General features: G+C 43.3%; 2 protein-coding genes across 5 annotated transcripts in view; both read left to right on the top strand.

The window, feature by feature from the left end:
* Window positions 1-1,943: 1,943 nt before the first annotated feature.
* Window positions 1,944-5,155, top strand: POLR2D (RNA polymerase II subunit D). The gene is made up of 4 exons (XM_054166610.1): window positions 1,944-2,075; window positions 3,457-3,637; window positions 4,095-4,190; window positions 4,961-5,155. Exons 1-4 carry the CDS (start codon window positions 2,003-2,005, stop codon window positions 5,037-5,039), a joined length of 429 nt encoding a protein of 142 aa, XP_054022585.1. The 5' UTR covers window positions 1,944-2,002; the 3' UTR covers window positions 5,040-5,155.
* A 4,110-nt stretch (window positions 5,156-9,265) lies between these two features.
* WDR33 (WD repeat domain 33) overlaps window positions 9,266-11,590 on the top strand; it is a 67,675-nt gene continuing 65,350 nt past the window's right edge. For all 4 annotated transcript variants that reach the window (XR_008462506.1, XM_054166281.1, XM_054166280.1 and 1 more), the window contains exon 1: window positions 9,266-9,393. The gene's annotated coding sequence lies outside the window, so the exon portion shown is untranslated. The remainder of the gene's footprint in view (window positions 9,394-11,590) is intronic.

Raw genomic sequence — 11,590 nt, 5'->3', positions numbered from 1 at the left:
TTCTCTCAGCTTCTTTGTTGGCTAGAATACAGTGCCTTATGGCATAAAAAAAATACACAAATATATAATTTTCTTACCGTTTTGTTTCAAGTTGAATCAGTCAGACATAAAATCTTTGTCCAGTGTCTTTCATCAGAGGTGCATGTTGCTCCTGTGACAGCAGTAACACGCAGCAGCTCACAATGAAGATGAGGCCAGGTAGAAGGGTGACTGCATGCTTGAAATATTTCAATCCAGAGTAAAGAGAAGCCAGGATAATTCTCCAGATATTTAGTTCAGCTTTCTTTTTATGCACATTTTGCAATCAAACTGATAAACGCTGTAACAGTTGTTATTACTAGAGAGGAAGAAGCAAACTTTAAAAATAGCAAAGAGAAAGTCAGGTACTCTGTTTTGTTTGGTTTGGTACAGTAGCTGAACAGTATTTACTATGGGGTTTAAAGTGCATTTTAAAAAGTCTTAAAAGGGGGGAGGGGTTTAGAGGGAGGGAGGGAGGTTACACTCAAGAATGTGCTTGTCTTATCTGGCTCTTGAGACCGTAACTAAACACATCAGTGATGATAAACCATCGTGTTTTATAATAGCCTCTTTACCTGTACCTATAAACTCTTTTAAGTATCTGGCTTTCCTTTAATAGCTTCAGGTTTCGTATACTTCAGTAGAATGCATCCTTGGGGAAAAACAGAAGTGAAATTAGTAACTTAAACCTCTGCAAGCTACCTACTGTTCTGAAGTTCATCATGATCTGAGTAGATGGGCTATTTTAGGAAACCATCACAATTCCAAGTGATTTTTTAAAATGTTTCTCTCATCCATCTGGCATAGATTTCCTTGTTTTCATGTAAACCTAAGTATTTTGTTTGTTCTCTACGGTATTTTCATTCCATCTTTGTGAATGTCTTTCTGCTTGTACCACTTAGCAAATTAATGCTCGGTTTCTCTCATTTATCTGGACAACAAATGTTAAAAATCTGTGATTTGACCCCTTTAAATTCTGACAGTTTATTCTTAATGCATTTCTCTTTCCAGCGTGCAGGAAGCAATTCACCTAGGCATGGATGCAAGTTTGCATGAACAGGAGTGGTTTCATCATAAATTCTCCAACAGTCTATTTTTGCCTTTATTTAAGGGCACAAGATTACATAGTAAGGTCTCATGATTACTCTAAGATCCTTAGGCTGGTTAGGCATTTGTATGTGAGCTCTCCAGGGAAAATACTACTCCATAAGGTACTTCACTGGCAGTGTTCCCATGACATAATGTGAGGAGCGCTATCATCATTTCCAACCTGCCTATGACTTCTAGGGGTCTGTAGATTACTTCTGGATGGTTTGAAAAAGTAACCTCCCTTTCCAACTGTGTTATTTATGATATGACTGTGCCTTCCTCACAGACTAAGGTATATTAATCACAGTGAGCAAGAGAAATTCTGGTGCAGGCAGTTACACTTTTCCTAAGGCAGCCAGACGGGTCAAGATTAATCTGCTGCCTCGATGTGCCCTAGGTGCTACTGCCCAGAGCCTGATGAGGGGCAACAGTGGAGTTTTTAGTTCTTCAGTTATTTCCTGAGCAGCCTTCCTCTGGATTTTCTAGTGTAGAAGAGGCACACCACAACCTTCCTCCCGGGCCGTGATTTTTGCCTTGTAAGAATTTGGGCCCACATCGTCTTGGTATGTCTTCACCGAAATAAAGTTCCAGCACCCCACTGCTTTTGGTCTCGAAGAACTAATTTGTAACACTGAGTGTCTGTGTTTCCGCTGCTCTCGGCAGCCCACGAAGCTTAACCGCGCGTTTTTATCACCCTCTCACCACCACCCAGACACGGATAACAATCCTCGTCTAACACTGCTGCTCCCTCCCTCCCGCCGAGCCTCACAGGCCTGCCCTGCCCCACCTCCTGCCCGCGCCCCGCGTCCTCGCGCCCGGCGCGGCTCCCCCTGGCGGGCGGCGGAGCTGTGGAAGCGCGGCGCTTCCGGGCGCGCGGGCTTTTCCGGTGCCGGCGATGGCGGCAGGCGGCAGCGACCCGCGGACGGCGGACGTGGAGGAGGACGCCTCTCAGCTCGTCTTCCCCAAAGGTGAGCGCTGCGTAGCGGCCGCCCGAGCAGGGGCGTTGAAGGGGCCGAGGGGAGCAGGGCCAGGTGGTGGTTGGCGGCGGCCGCTGGGCAGCGCGGAGCCCGCGCACCTCTGAGGTAACGAGGTGTTTGGACCAGAGCGCTGCTTGACGCCTTGGCCGCCCCCCAGAGCTCTGACTGTTAAAAATCAGGGATAATAAATAATTTATATGTATTTAAGGACCCCTTAGATACGGCTGGCTTTGCTTATGTTGGCCATTACCTGGGTACACAAGAATACAAAGCTACATTTTCTGTATCAGGTTATAGCAGAGAGAGTTGGTTGTTTGTTTTTTTTTCTTTTCCACAGCCATTAGTTTTTCATTGACGTTTTCCAGCATTAGAATAGTGCTGTATTTTAGTAAATCAGCTGTCCAGAACCTGCGTGTCCTGTAACCACGGCCACTAACAGTCTGCGTACTTCTTGCAGAAAACTCACTATAAATTCTAGATCAGTATTTACACCTCAGAGAAGCCCTGGAAGGGGAGCTGGAAGGAGGAGGGGAAAGGGCATCATGCTGCTTTTTTGAGTTATGAACAAAAGCATCATCCTGAAAGACAGTTTTTCAGGTATTTCTACACTAAAGTGTATAGCCCACCTGTGTTCAGCCAAGTTACTGCACTGCTCTGTACAAATCGGAGATTGCCAGGCCCTTTCTAGCACTGCTTTGCATCTGCCTGCTTTATAAAGTAGTGCTGGAGGACATCTGAGGATGCAGATCCTGCTGCTTTGAACAGCTCATACTGATGTAAGACTCTATTATTTGAATAAATGCAGTAATGCCGATGAACAACAAAACCAAAGAGAGCTACAAAGATGGGGGAAATCTGTTAAGATTGGTTCAAACTGTTTTCTGACAAAATTTCAGTGGGTCAACTTTAAAGTAAATAAAGGCTTTTTTAAAACATTGAGCAGCATACACATTTACTTCAAGAATTCAGAGGCTTCCAAAGACATAGTCATTGGTTTTTTTTTTTTACTATTAGAGTTCTAAGTTGTGGGTTTTTTCTGAAGCAAGTCATACATTACTTAAATTCTGCCAAAAGCAGGTGAAGAAAACAGACTGCAAAATGTGACAATTTGGAAGGTTAGGACTGCAAGTGTAAAGTGTGTGGTTAGAAAGACAAACATTGGATTGTCACTCAAAGTGGTGTATTTTTTATCAGCGTTTGCAGTACGAAATTCTGCCCAGTAGTTTGTGACAGGGCTTTCACAATTACCAGGAAACATACTGTTCATTTCCTTGTTGCCCAAAGCTAATTTTACATAAAAAACTTCTGTAAGTGTACTTTCTCATCTGAGCTTCACCTTCATTCGTGCTGCTGTTCGTTCATTCAAATGTAGAATTTGAAACTGCGGAAACTCTCCTGAACTCGGAAGTACATATGCTTCTTGAGCACCGTAAGCAACAGAATGAGAGTGCAGAAGATGAGCAGGAACTCTCAGAAGTCTTCATGAAAACCTTGAACTACACAGCACGCTTCAGCCGCTTCAAAAACCGTGAAACCATTGCCAGTGTCCGTAGGTGAGTGGAAGACTGAGGAGATAAGGCTGTAATGGAGAATCTGATACATAATATTGAGGCTGCATTATGAAAGTCCAGTTTAGTGATGTTTCCTGATTTGTACTATTGATTCAGAATCTTGTCTTTTCTGAAGAGGCAAGGAATTTGATCATAGTGCTTCATGGAGGGTTGTACGTTGTCTAGGGGGAGCTTTCTGAACTGCTTTGGTTTTGATATTCAAATGACAGTTGATTGCATGAAAGGGGAGAATTTTCTAGACTTTGTAATTTGTGAGAAATGTGACTTATTTTTCTCTATGCATTTGTATCACAAGTCTTCTGAAAAAAAAATTTACTTCAGTGCAAAGTCAAAAGCAGAGATTTCACTCTTTTTCAAGGACAGCTCTTTGGTTTAGTTTATGCCATGTTGCATTTCTGTCTTTCTTATACTTTCACCAAGTTGTTGTCTTTCCTTACAGTTTGCTGCTCCAGAAAAAGCTCCATAAGTTTGAATTGGCATGTCTGGCTAACTTGTGTCCTGAGACAGCTGAGGAAGCAAAAGCCTTGATTCCTAGGTGAGCATTTACATATTGCAAAAAGACTGCTGTGTGCTTTGTACTTTGCTGGGATGTAAAGCCAGATAGAGGCAGGTGCCCTCTCTGCAATCCATCTGTGTTAATAAAAACAAACCACTTGTAGTCTTGGTCTTCCTTCACCTACCCACTGATCTGACAGTGTGTTATTGTTTATAAGTGTCACTAATGCACTTCTGGATTAAGTGTGAATCTCTTAAGTTAGGGTTCTTAGCCCATCCAGCTGTGTTTGTTGGGGTTTTGGGTTTGGGTTTTTGGTTGTTGTTTGGTGCAAATGACAGGGCTCCTATGACCTTCTTTGTGGTTAATGTATAGGGGAGCAGTAATTTCCCCCTGTCTTGATTTGTTACCTTATGGCCAAGACAGAGGAGGAAACAGAACATTAATCTGAATATTCTTCCGGATAGGATATGATTTCATTGCAAGACAGGATTATCTTACAAACTTGCAGCTACATGGACTTTATTTAGAGCTCTGTTTAAAACTGCACCTGCCTTACCTTTTTGATAAAGCACTTGGAAATCATTCAGAAATTTCTGGGAAGGATGGAGTTTTGTCATGTAAAGAGCAGGCACTGCACAGGGGTGAAAATGGTATTTGTATGGTAATGTTTGAGACAGTGCCTGGTGGTGCCATACCGGTGGGTGATTATGGTTTGGAGAGTGATGAAAGAGAAATAGAGCTCTCTGAAATGAACCCAGGGAGATTATTTATAAAACCTTTAACATACTCTCATGGTTCTTATCTTGCAGCCTGGAGGGCAGATTTGAAGATGAGGAATTACAGCAGATTCTTGACGACATTCAGACAAAACGCAGCTTCCAGTATTAAGATTAACCCCCAACCCCTTTATCAGCACAGAAAAAAAATGGGACATTTGATTGCTTCTTAGCTCTCTGGCCCAATCCAGTTCCTTGGCTGAGTGAGGGGAGTTGTGGGTACAGGGTACTTCACCCACAGGTGCATTCAGGCTGGAGATCAGTGTAGTCCTTTTGGTTTGTTCCATGTTGGTAAGGATGCCTGTATTGTGAGAGCCAAAGAACCTGAAAAGGCATTTTTTCCAGTGGCTCGAGTATTTGTTTCTTTGAAATCCCTCACCATTTGGGAAATGTTCAACGTTTATGGGTTTATGACTCTCAAAAGGTTTAATGATGGTTGGCATCAGTTTCTGTTGTGTTTTTTTGTTGTTGTTTGTTTGTTTGTGGTTGGGTGGTTTTTTTATGCTTTTATTGTTTGCTCAAGACAGTGGATTTTTACAGCTGTTTAAATTAAAATATATTTCTAATTAAGGCTATGTGTTTTATAAACATTAGGTGCATATTATGGATTTTATTAATGAAGACCTTTTTATTAAGCGGATTTATGTGAATGTTAACCCATGTTTGGAGATCTGGGGACTCCAAGCATGTAATAATGCAAGTACTACTTAGGACAGGTCAGACAGAGGTGTTATTAACTGTGATCATCATGAGAGAACATTTGGGCAGCATCTTCCTGTTCCCTGCCAAGTGATCTATCACTATATACACTATACCCATATACTATTACAGAGAAGAAAAACGTGTGGAAAACCAGAAAAGTTGATGACAAAGCCCAGGAGGGATGGAATCCTTAAGTAGCTTGCTAACTGCCACAATTCTTAGAGGGACTCAAAGAGTAACATGACATTATGAAGGGAGTGGAGCCTGTGGGAGCTCAGAAGCAGGGAGTTGACAACAATCACACTGTTAGCTTTTACTTGAAAGCAATGTTTGTTTAGGTGGGATAAACTTCTTAGCCAGCCGTCTCAAGTAATAAAATACTGGCGATTCATAGATTCTAGAATACCAGGTTGGAAGGGACCTCAAGGATCACTTAGTCCAACCTTTCAGGGTAAGAATAGTTTAAATGAGATGGCCCAGCATGCTCTCAAGCTGGGCCTTGAAACTGTCTAATGTAAGGGAATCCACCACCTCCCTTGGAATAATGTTTAATAGTTCAAATGATGAAAAAATACTTTCCAGCATCCACTTCAAGTCTCCCCAGTAGCATCTTATGCCCATTACCCCTTGTAACTTTACCATGTGACTCTCTGTAAAAAGGGAATCTCCCTCCTCATGATAGCTGCCTATATTTATGAGGTCTCCCGTAAGCCTTTTCTTCTCAACGCTGAATAAACCCAGTTCTCTGAGCCTTCCTTCACATGACAGGTCTTCCAGTCATTCTTATGGCCCTTCTCTGGACCCTTTCTAGCCTGTCCATATCCTTGTATAGCAGGGACCAAAGCTGTACACAGTATTCAAGGTGTGGCCTGACCAGCACTGAGTGGAGGGGGAGAACCACATCTTTATCCCTGCTTATTATACCCCTAATAATGTAACTCGAAATCCTGTTGGCTTGCTTTGCCACTGCAGCACACTGTTCACTCACACTGAACCTTTTGTCCACCGAGACCCCCAAGTCCCTCTACACAGTGCTGCTCTCAAGCTAGGGTTATGTGTACCCAGGTGCAAGACCCTACACTTGGCCTCATTATACTTCATACAGTTCCTTCTTGGCCACTTGAACAGGCTGTCAGGAGATCTTCTTGGAGGGTAGTTCTTGTTCCTGGGGTGTCATCTTCCCTGCTAATCTTTCTGTTATCAGCAAACTTCATCAGGGTGTTATTAATTCTAGTATCTAAATAACTGATGGAAATAATAAACAGCATTTGGCCCAGCACACCTGGAATAAGGAAAATTTTGCAGGAGAGAACAGTCAGGGTGCTACTTCTGATGACACAATGGTTTCACTGATGCTTCAAAAGGCAGAAAAATATTGTTTCAGCTCTTACTGGAAATTTAACACTGTGCTGAAATTTGCCTTTCAGTTTATGACAACTGATTGGGATACCTCAGCTGAAGCTCATTGCCTCAAATACCATTTATTTCTGTGCTTTAGTGGCATTAAGTCTCCTGCAAGACAATCACAGAATTAATCAGGTTGGAAAAGACCTTCAAGATCATCAAGTCCAACCTATCACCCATAAAATTCTTCTAGAACCTGTAAGGAGTTACAAAAGATGGAAATAACGTGAACAATTTCCAAATTATACCTTGATCATATTTTACAAACATTATCATGAGGCATGGTGTGGGGTTTTATCTTCAGTTTTGCATGGAAGAGAGACAAGAAAAATAGCAGACTTTGTAAAAAGTATCCAGGTGTTTTTACTTTAAAATACAAAAGTACCAGAAATATAATCTTGGGGCACTTTAGGTTCATTAAAAATAGTATAAATGAGACATGCCTTTCTAATTAACCACAATAACTTTAACAGGTTCAGAATCATTAAAGGACAAAAATAAAAGCAAGGTGGAATTTTTATAAAGGTCAATGGCCACTTTTGATGTGGGATATGCTTTGCAATGGCTGCTCTTGGTTTGCCCTGTAAAATGTTTTTGTTCAAGCAGCTCTAAACATTCTCATATGCAGAAACACTTGTCTTAATGATAACGCATTTATCAGAAAACAACAACAAAAAAATGTTGCTCTGCATCTCTTTATCCATATTTCTGGCTAAAAATAATGCAGTAAGTACAATAGGGAGACACTGCTGCTTTTTGATACCTTTGTAAACCGATGTATCACAGTATCACAACTAAAGTTGGAAGAGACCCCAAGGATCATCGAGTCCAACCTGTCTCAGTAGACCTCATGACTAGACCATGGCACCAAGTGCCACGTCCAATCTCCTCTTGAACACCTCCAGGGACGGTGACTCCACCACCTCCCTGGGCAGCACATTCCAATGACAAACGACTCGCTCAGTGAAGAACTTTCTCCTCACTTTGAGTCTAAACCTCCCCTGGCACAGCTTGAGACTGTGTCCCCGTGTTCTGGCGCTGGTTGCCTGACTCTCAAGGAGTGTAACGGATCTAATGATCTCAACGTGATCTCGGGAAATGTACATCCTCCTCCACAACTAGATAATTATGAATCTTGAGATTAGTCGCTCTTGATTATTTTGTTTTGAAAGCTGGAAATCAGGATAGGGAAAGAAGTCCAAGGGGGTTATGCCAGGTACAATCCATTTGTAGGACCTGGCAGTTTTGTGCATGTCTGGAATACTAATGTGGAGCAGTACATATATACAGATACTGGAAGCAGCAATGTGTCCAGATGCTGGTACAACCTATTCTGGAGAGGCAGAAGCCAGCAGACCTGGTGGCAGGAGCCAATAATGTGGCCTCATGGGCAGGAAGGCCAATGGCATCTTTGGGGTGCATTATGAATGTGGCAAACAGGTTGAGGGAGGCTTTCCTCCTGCTCTGCCCTGCTGAGGCCTCATCTGGAGTACTGTTTCCCATTTCACAGACAAGGAGCTACAAGAGTCTAGGGCAGAGCCACTAAGATACTGAGGGGACTAGAAGATCTACCTTATGAGGAAAGTCTGAGAGAGCTGGGGCTGTTTAGCCTGGAGGAGACTGAGGGCAGTCTCATTAATGCTTATCAATATCTAAAGGGCAAGTATCAGGAGGATAGAGTCCTGAACTTGTCCCAGCGGTGTTCAGTGAGAGGACAACTGGCAATGGACACAGACTGGGACAGAGGAGGTTCCATGTAAACATATATAAAAAATTATTCACTTTGAGGGTAGCAGAGCACTGGTCCAGGCTGCCCAGAGTGACTTTTTCTGGAGGCATTCCAAACCTACCTGAAAGTGTTCCTGTGGGGATGATCCTGCTCTACCAGAGGGGCGTTGGACTAGATGATGTTCTGAGGTCCCTTCCAAACCCCCACCATTGTGACTGCGAAGTTTGGGTTTCCCCTGCCCCTAACAAAAATGCGAACTACGGCCACGACTCTACAGCCAAGCAGCACAGAGGCCGCCGCTCAGTGCGCATGCTCGCAACTCTTCGCGCCTCCTCCTGCTAGAGGAAGGGTCGGGGGGAGGGTCGGCTTCCGTTGGCGCAGGCGCAGCTCGTGGCACGGCAGGAGGCTTGCGGAAGGAGCGCGCTCCCTGCCCGCGCGCCGGAGCACTGTCCGCCGTTGGGGCCGCCTCTCGCCCCTCTGAGCGTGTTGACGTAGTGCGCGTGCGCCTTCCGGTCGCTGGTGGGGGGAAGGAAGATGGCGGCCGGCTGTGGTGGGGGCTCGTGAGTCGGCGGTGGTTTCCGGGGCTGGAGGGACGAGGCGAGTGGCTGAGGCTACAGGGCGCGGAGTCGAGGTACGGGAGACCAGCTGGACAGTGAGCGCGGCTTGGTGCGGGGTCGCTGGCGGGACGGGCGCGGGAGTGAGCAGCCTGGGAAATGCGGCTGCTTCCGCCATTTTTAGGCCGCGGCCCAGAAGCGGTGTGGCCGAGGCCGGGAAGAGGCCGAGCCCCTGCACGGCCCGACAGTGGCAGGAGGTGGGTGCAGCCGCGAGGGACCACAGGGCTGCCTGGGCTGAGGCACATTTGGGAGTGCGGGGCCCCGGCTATGTCCACGGAATGTGTTGAGCGCAGGGCTCGCGGGGTGCGGTGTGCAGGAGGCCGAGGTGGCGGCGAAAGCTGAGACTGAGAGCAGGCAGGTGGTTTTATTTACTGCGTGCTGCATAGGTCCCTGCTTGTGGCCTCTCCCTTGTCTCTGAATTCTGCCTTTTTCTAAGGTTTAAAAAACCTATTTTTATTTGAAATATTATTTGCCTTGTATTTGAGCGGAGATCGGGTTATGAGTGCTCGAAGATAGGGCTTAGGAAGCACTAGTTGTTACGGGTAAATACAGCCATGTTTAGGAAGCATTTGCTTATTCGGGAAGAGTGGATGGATTTAATAACGATTAGGTGGCACATTTCACTGTTTGAGACTCACCACTCTGTGATTATGACATGGATAGTAAACCTAGCTGACCTGTTAAATTTGAAAAAGTGCTTCATCTTTTTTCCGTTGGAGAGAACTCATTAAACTTCGTACCTTCTTGAAGATGGATGTTATTTTTCTTTATCTGACTTAGTTTCTTTTTTTGGAAGTAGATAGCTGTATAGTTGCAAATATGGCATTTTTAAATACTGCTTTGAGCACATCTGTTTGCTTTACAAAAGTTGTTATAGGTAAGTAGTTTTGTACTCTACTAGTTTTATATTCTACTACTATTGTACCTTGTTATGTCTTTAATGGCAGGTTTTGATTAATATTTGTGAATCTCTCTTCCTGTGTTGACATTAGTTCCTCATCCTTCTCCCTATAACAGATGTTTATCTTTGTTACGCTTTTCATAACTCAGATTGTTCTATCTTTGCTTTAAGAAAGGCAGCACTACACACATACTTGTCAGAGGATTTATACTATGTGGACAATATCATGTCCTGAATTTTTAATGAGTTAAATTGACTTCTCAACAGTTTGCTGCAGTATTCTGCTATCATCTTTAGTATAAGAATATACATTCATAAAACTTACTTCAAAACCTGTTCTCCACATCTTGTTCAGTTATGCTGTAGTATTTCCAGTGGGAAGATTTGAAAATGTAGTTAAAAGACTTTGTATTTAAGCACTATCAGCATGATAACAAAAATCTGTCAAGTCGTTAATTGTTTTGCTGTTAGCATTTTTGGTGTTCTCTGCCCAGCTGCCTTACAGTTTGGAAGGCAAGCATTATACAACCTACCTGCATTTGACTGGTTCAGAACTGGATGGAACTATCAGATGTACTAAGAGCAATGATTCCTAGAAATAGGTATTGAAAGATGGGTTAAAACCCTACCTGGGCTGTTTTGAACTGTAGAGAACATTATGTGCTAGTAACTAGTGTACGTTTTATTTAATACTTTATTACTAGAGCTGGTAAAATGTTTGAAATGTCAGGCACTACAGGCAGTGAAGATCTTTTCCTGTTACCTGAAGTATTAATCCTCCATTGTATTTTTTCAGCAGTAATCATTACACTGGTAGGACAGTTGGAATAGGAAATTTTCAATTTTGATAAATATTTTTGTATTCCTCTCATCAGTAGAGGTTAACACAGGAAGTAATAGTGTAGTGATCCTGAATTGTTGTTGTATTAAATGTACTAGAAACTCCTTTAGCTGCAGCAGAGAGGCCTTGATCTGACGGAGGGATGAGATGTTTTTATCCTTAGCAGCTGTCTCAGTCTTCTGACTCTCCTGAAAAAGAAGTATAATGGAACAGACCTATGCTTGAGTAAGTGTGTGGAAGGAATACAGCCTACCTTAATACTGAGATGATGCCATGCAAAGTGTGTTAACTTTTTGCATCTTCCAGCCACAGAGTTTATACCTAGGGAATTTCCATAGCTGGTTCACTAATGCTGGAAATAATTTTAACTTTGCCTAGATGCTATTCTGGTTTATAATTTAGAAAATTACTTGGATCCTGGTGCAGGAAAGCTGTAAAAGCAAACTCAAAACTTGATCTGCAGTGTGTTTGT

This window comes from Dryobates pubescens, chromosome 13 (assembly GCF_014839835.1).
Source record: "Dryobates pubescens isolate bDryPub1 chromosome 13, bDryPub1.pri, whole genome shotgun sequence".
Taxonomy (NCBI): domain Eukaryota; kingdom Metazoa; phylum Chordata; class Aves; order Piciformes; family Picidae; genus Dryobates; species Dryobates pubescens.
This window is presented reverse-complemented; position numbering and strand designations above follow the sequence as displayed.

Excerpts from the sequence above, each read along its gene's own strand:
- POLR2D (XM_054166610.1), top strand. The coding sequence starts at position 2,003 with ATGGCGGCAGGCGGCAGCGACCCGCGGACGGCGGACGTGGAGGAGGAC. Across the intron at positions 2,076-3,456 it reads TCAGCTCGTCTTCCCCAAAG|AATTTGAAACTGCGGAAACT; the intron begins GTGAGCGCTGCG and ends ATTCAAATGTAG. Across the intron at positions 3,638-4,094 it reads ACCATTGCCAGTGTCCGTAG|TTTGCTGCTCCAGAAAAAGC; the intron begins GTGAGTGGAAGA and ends CTTTCCTTACAG.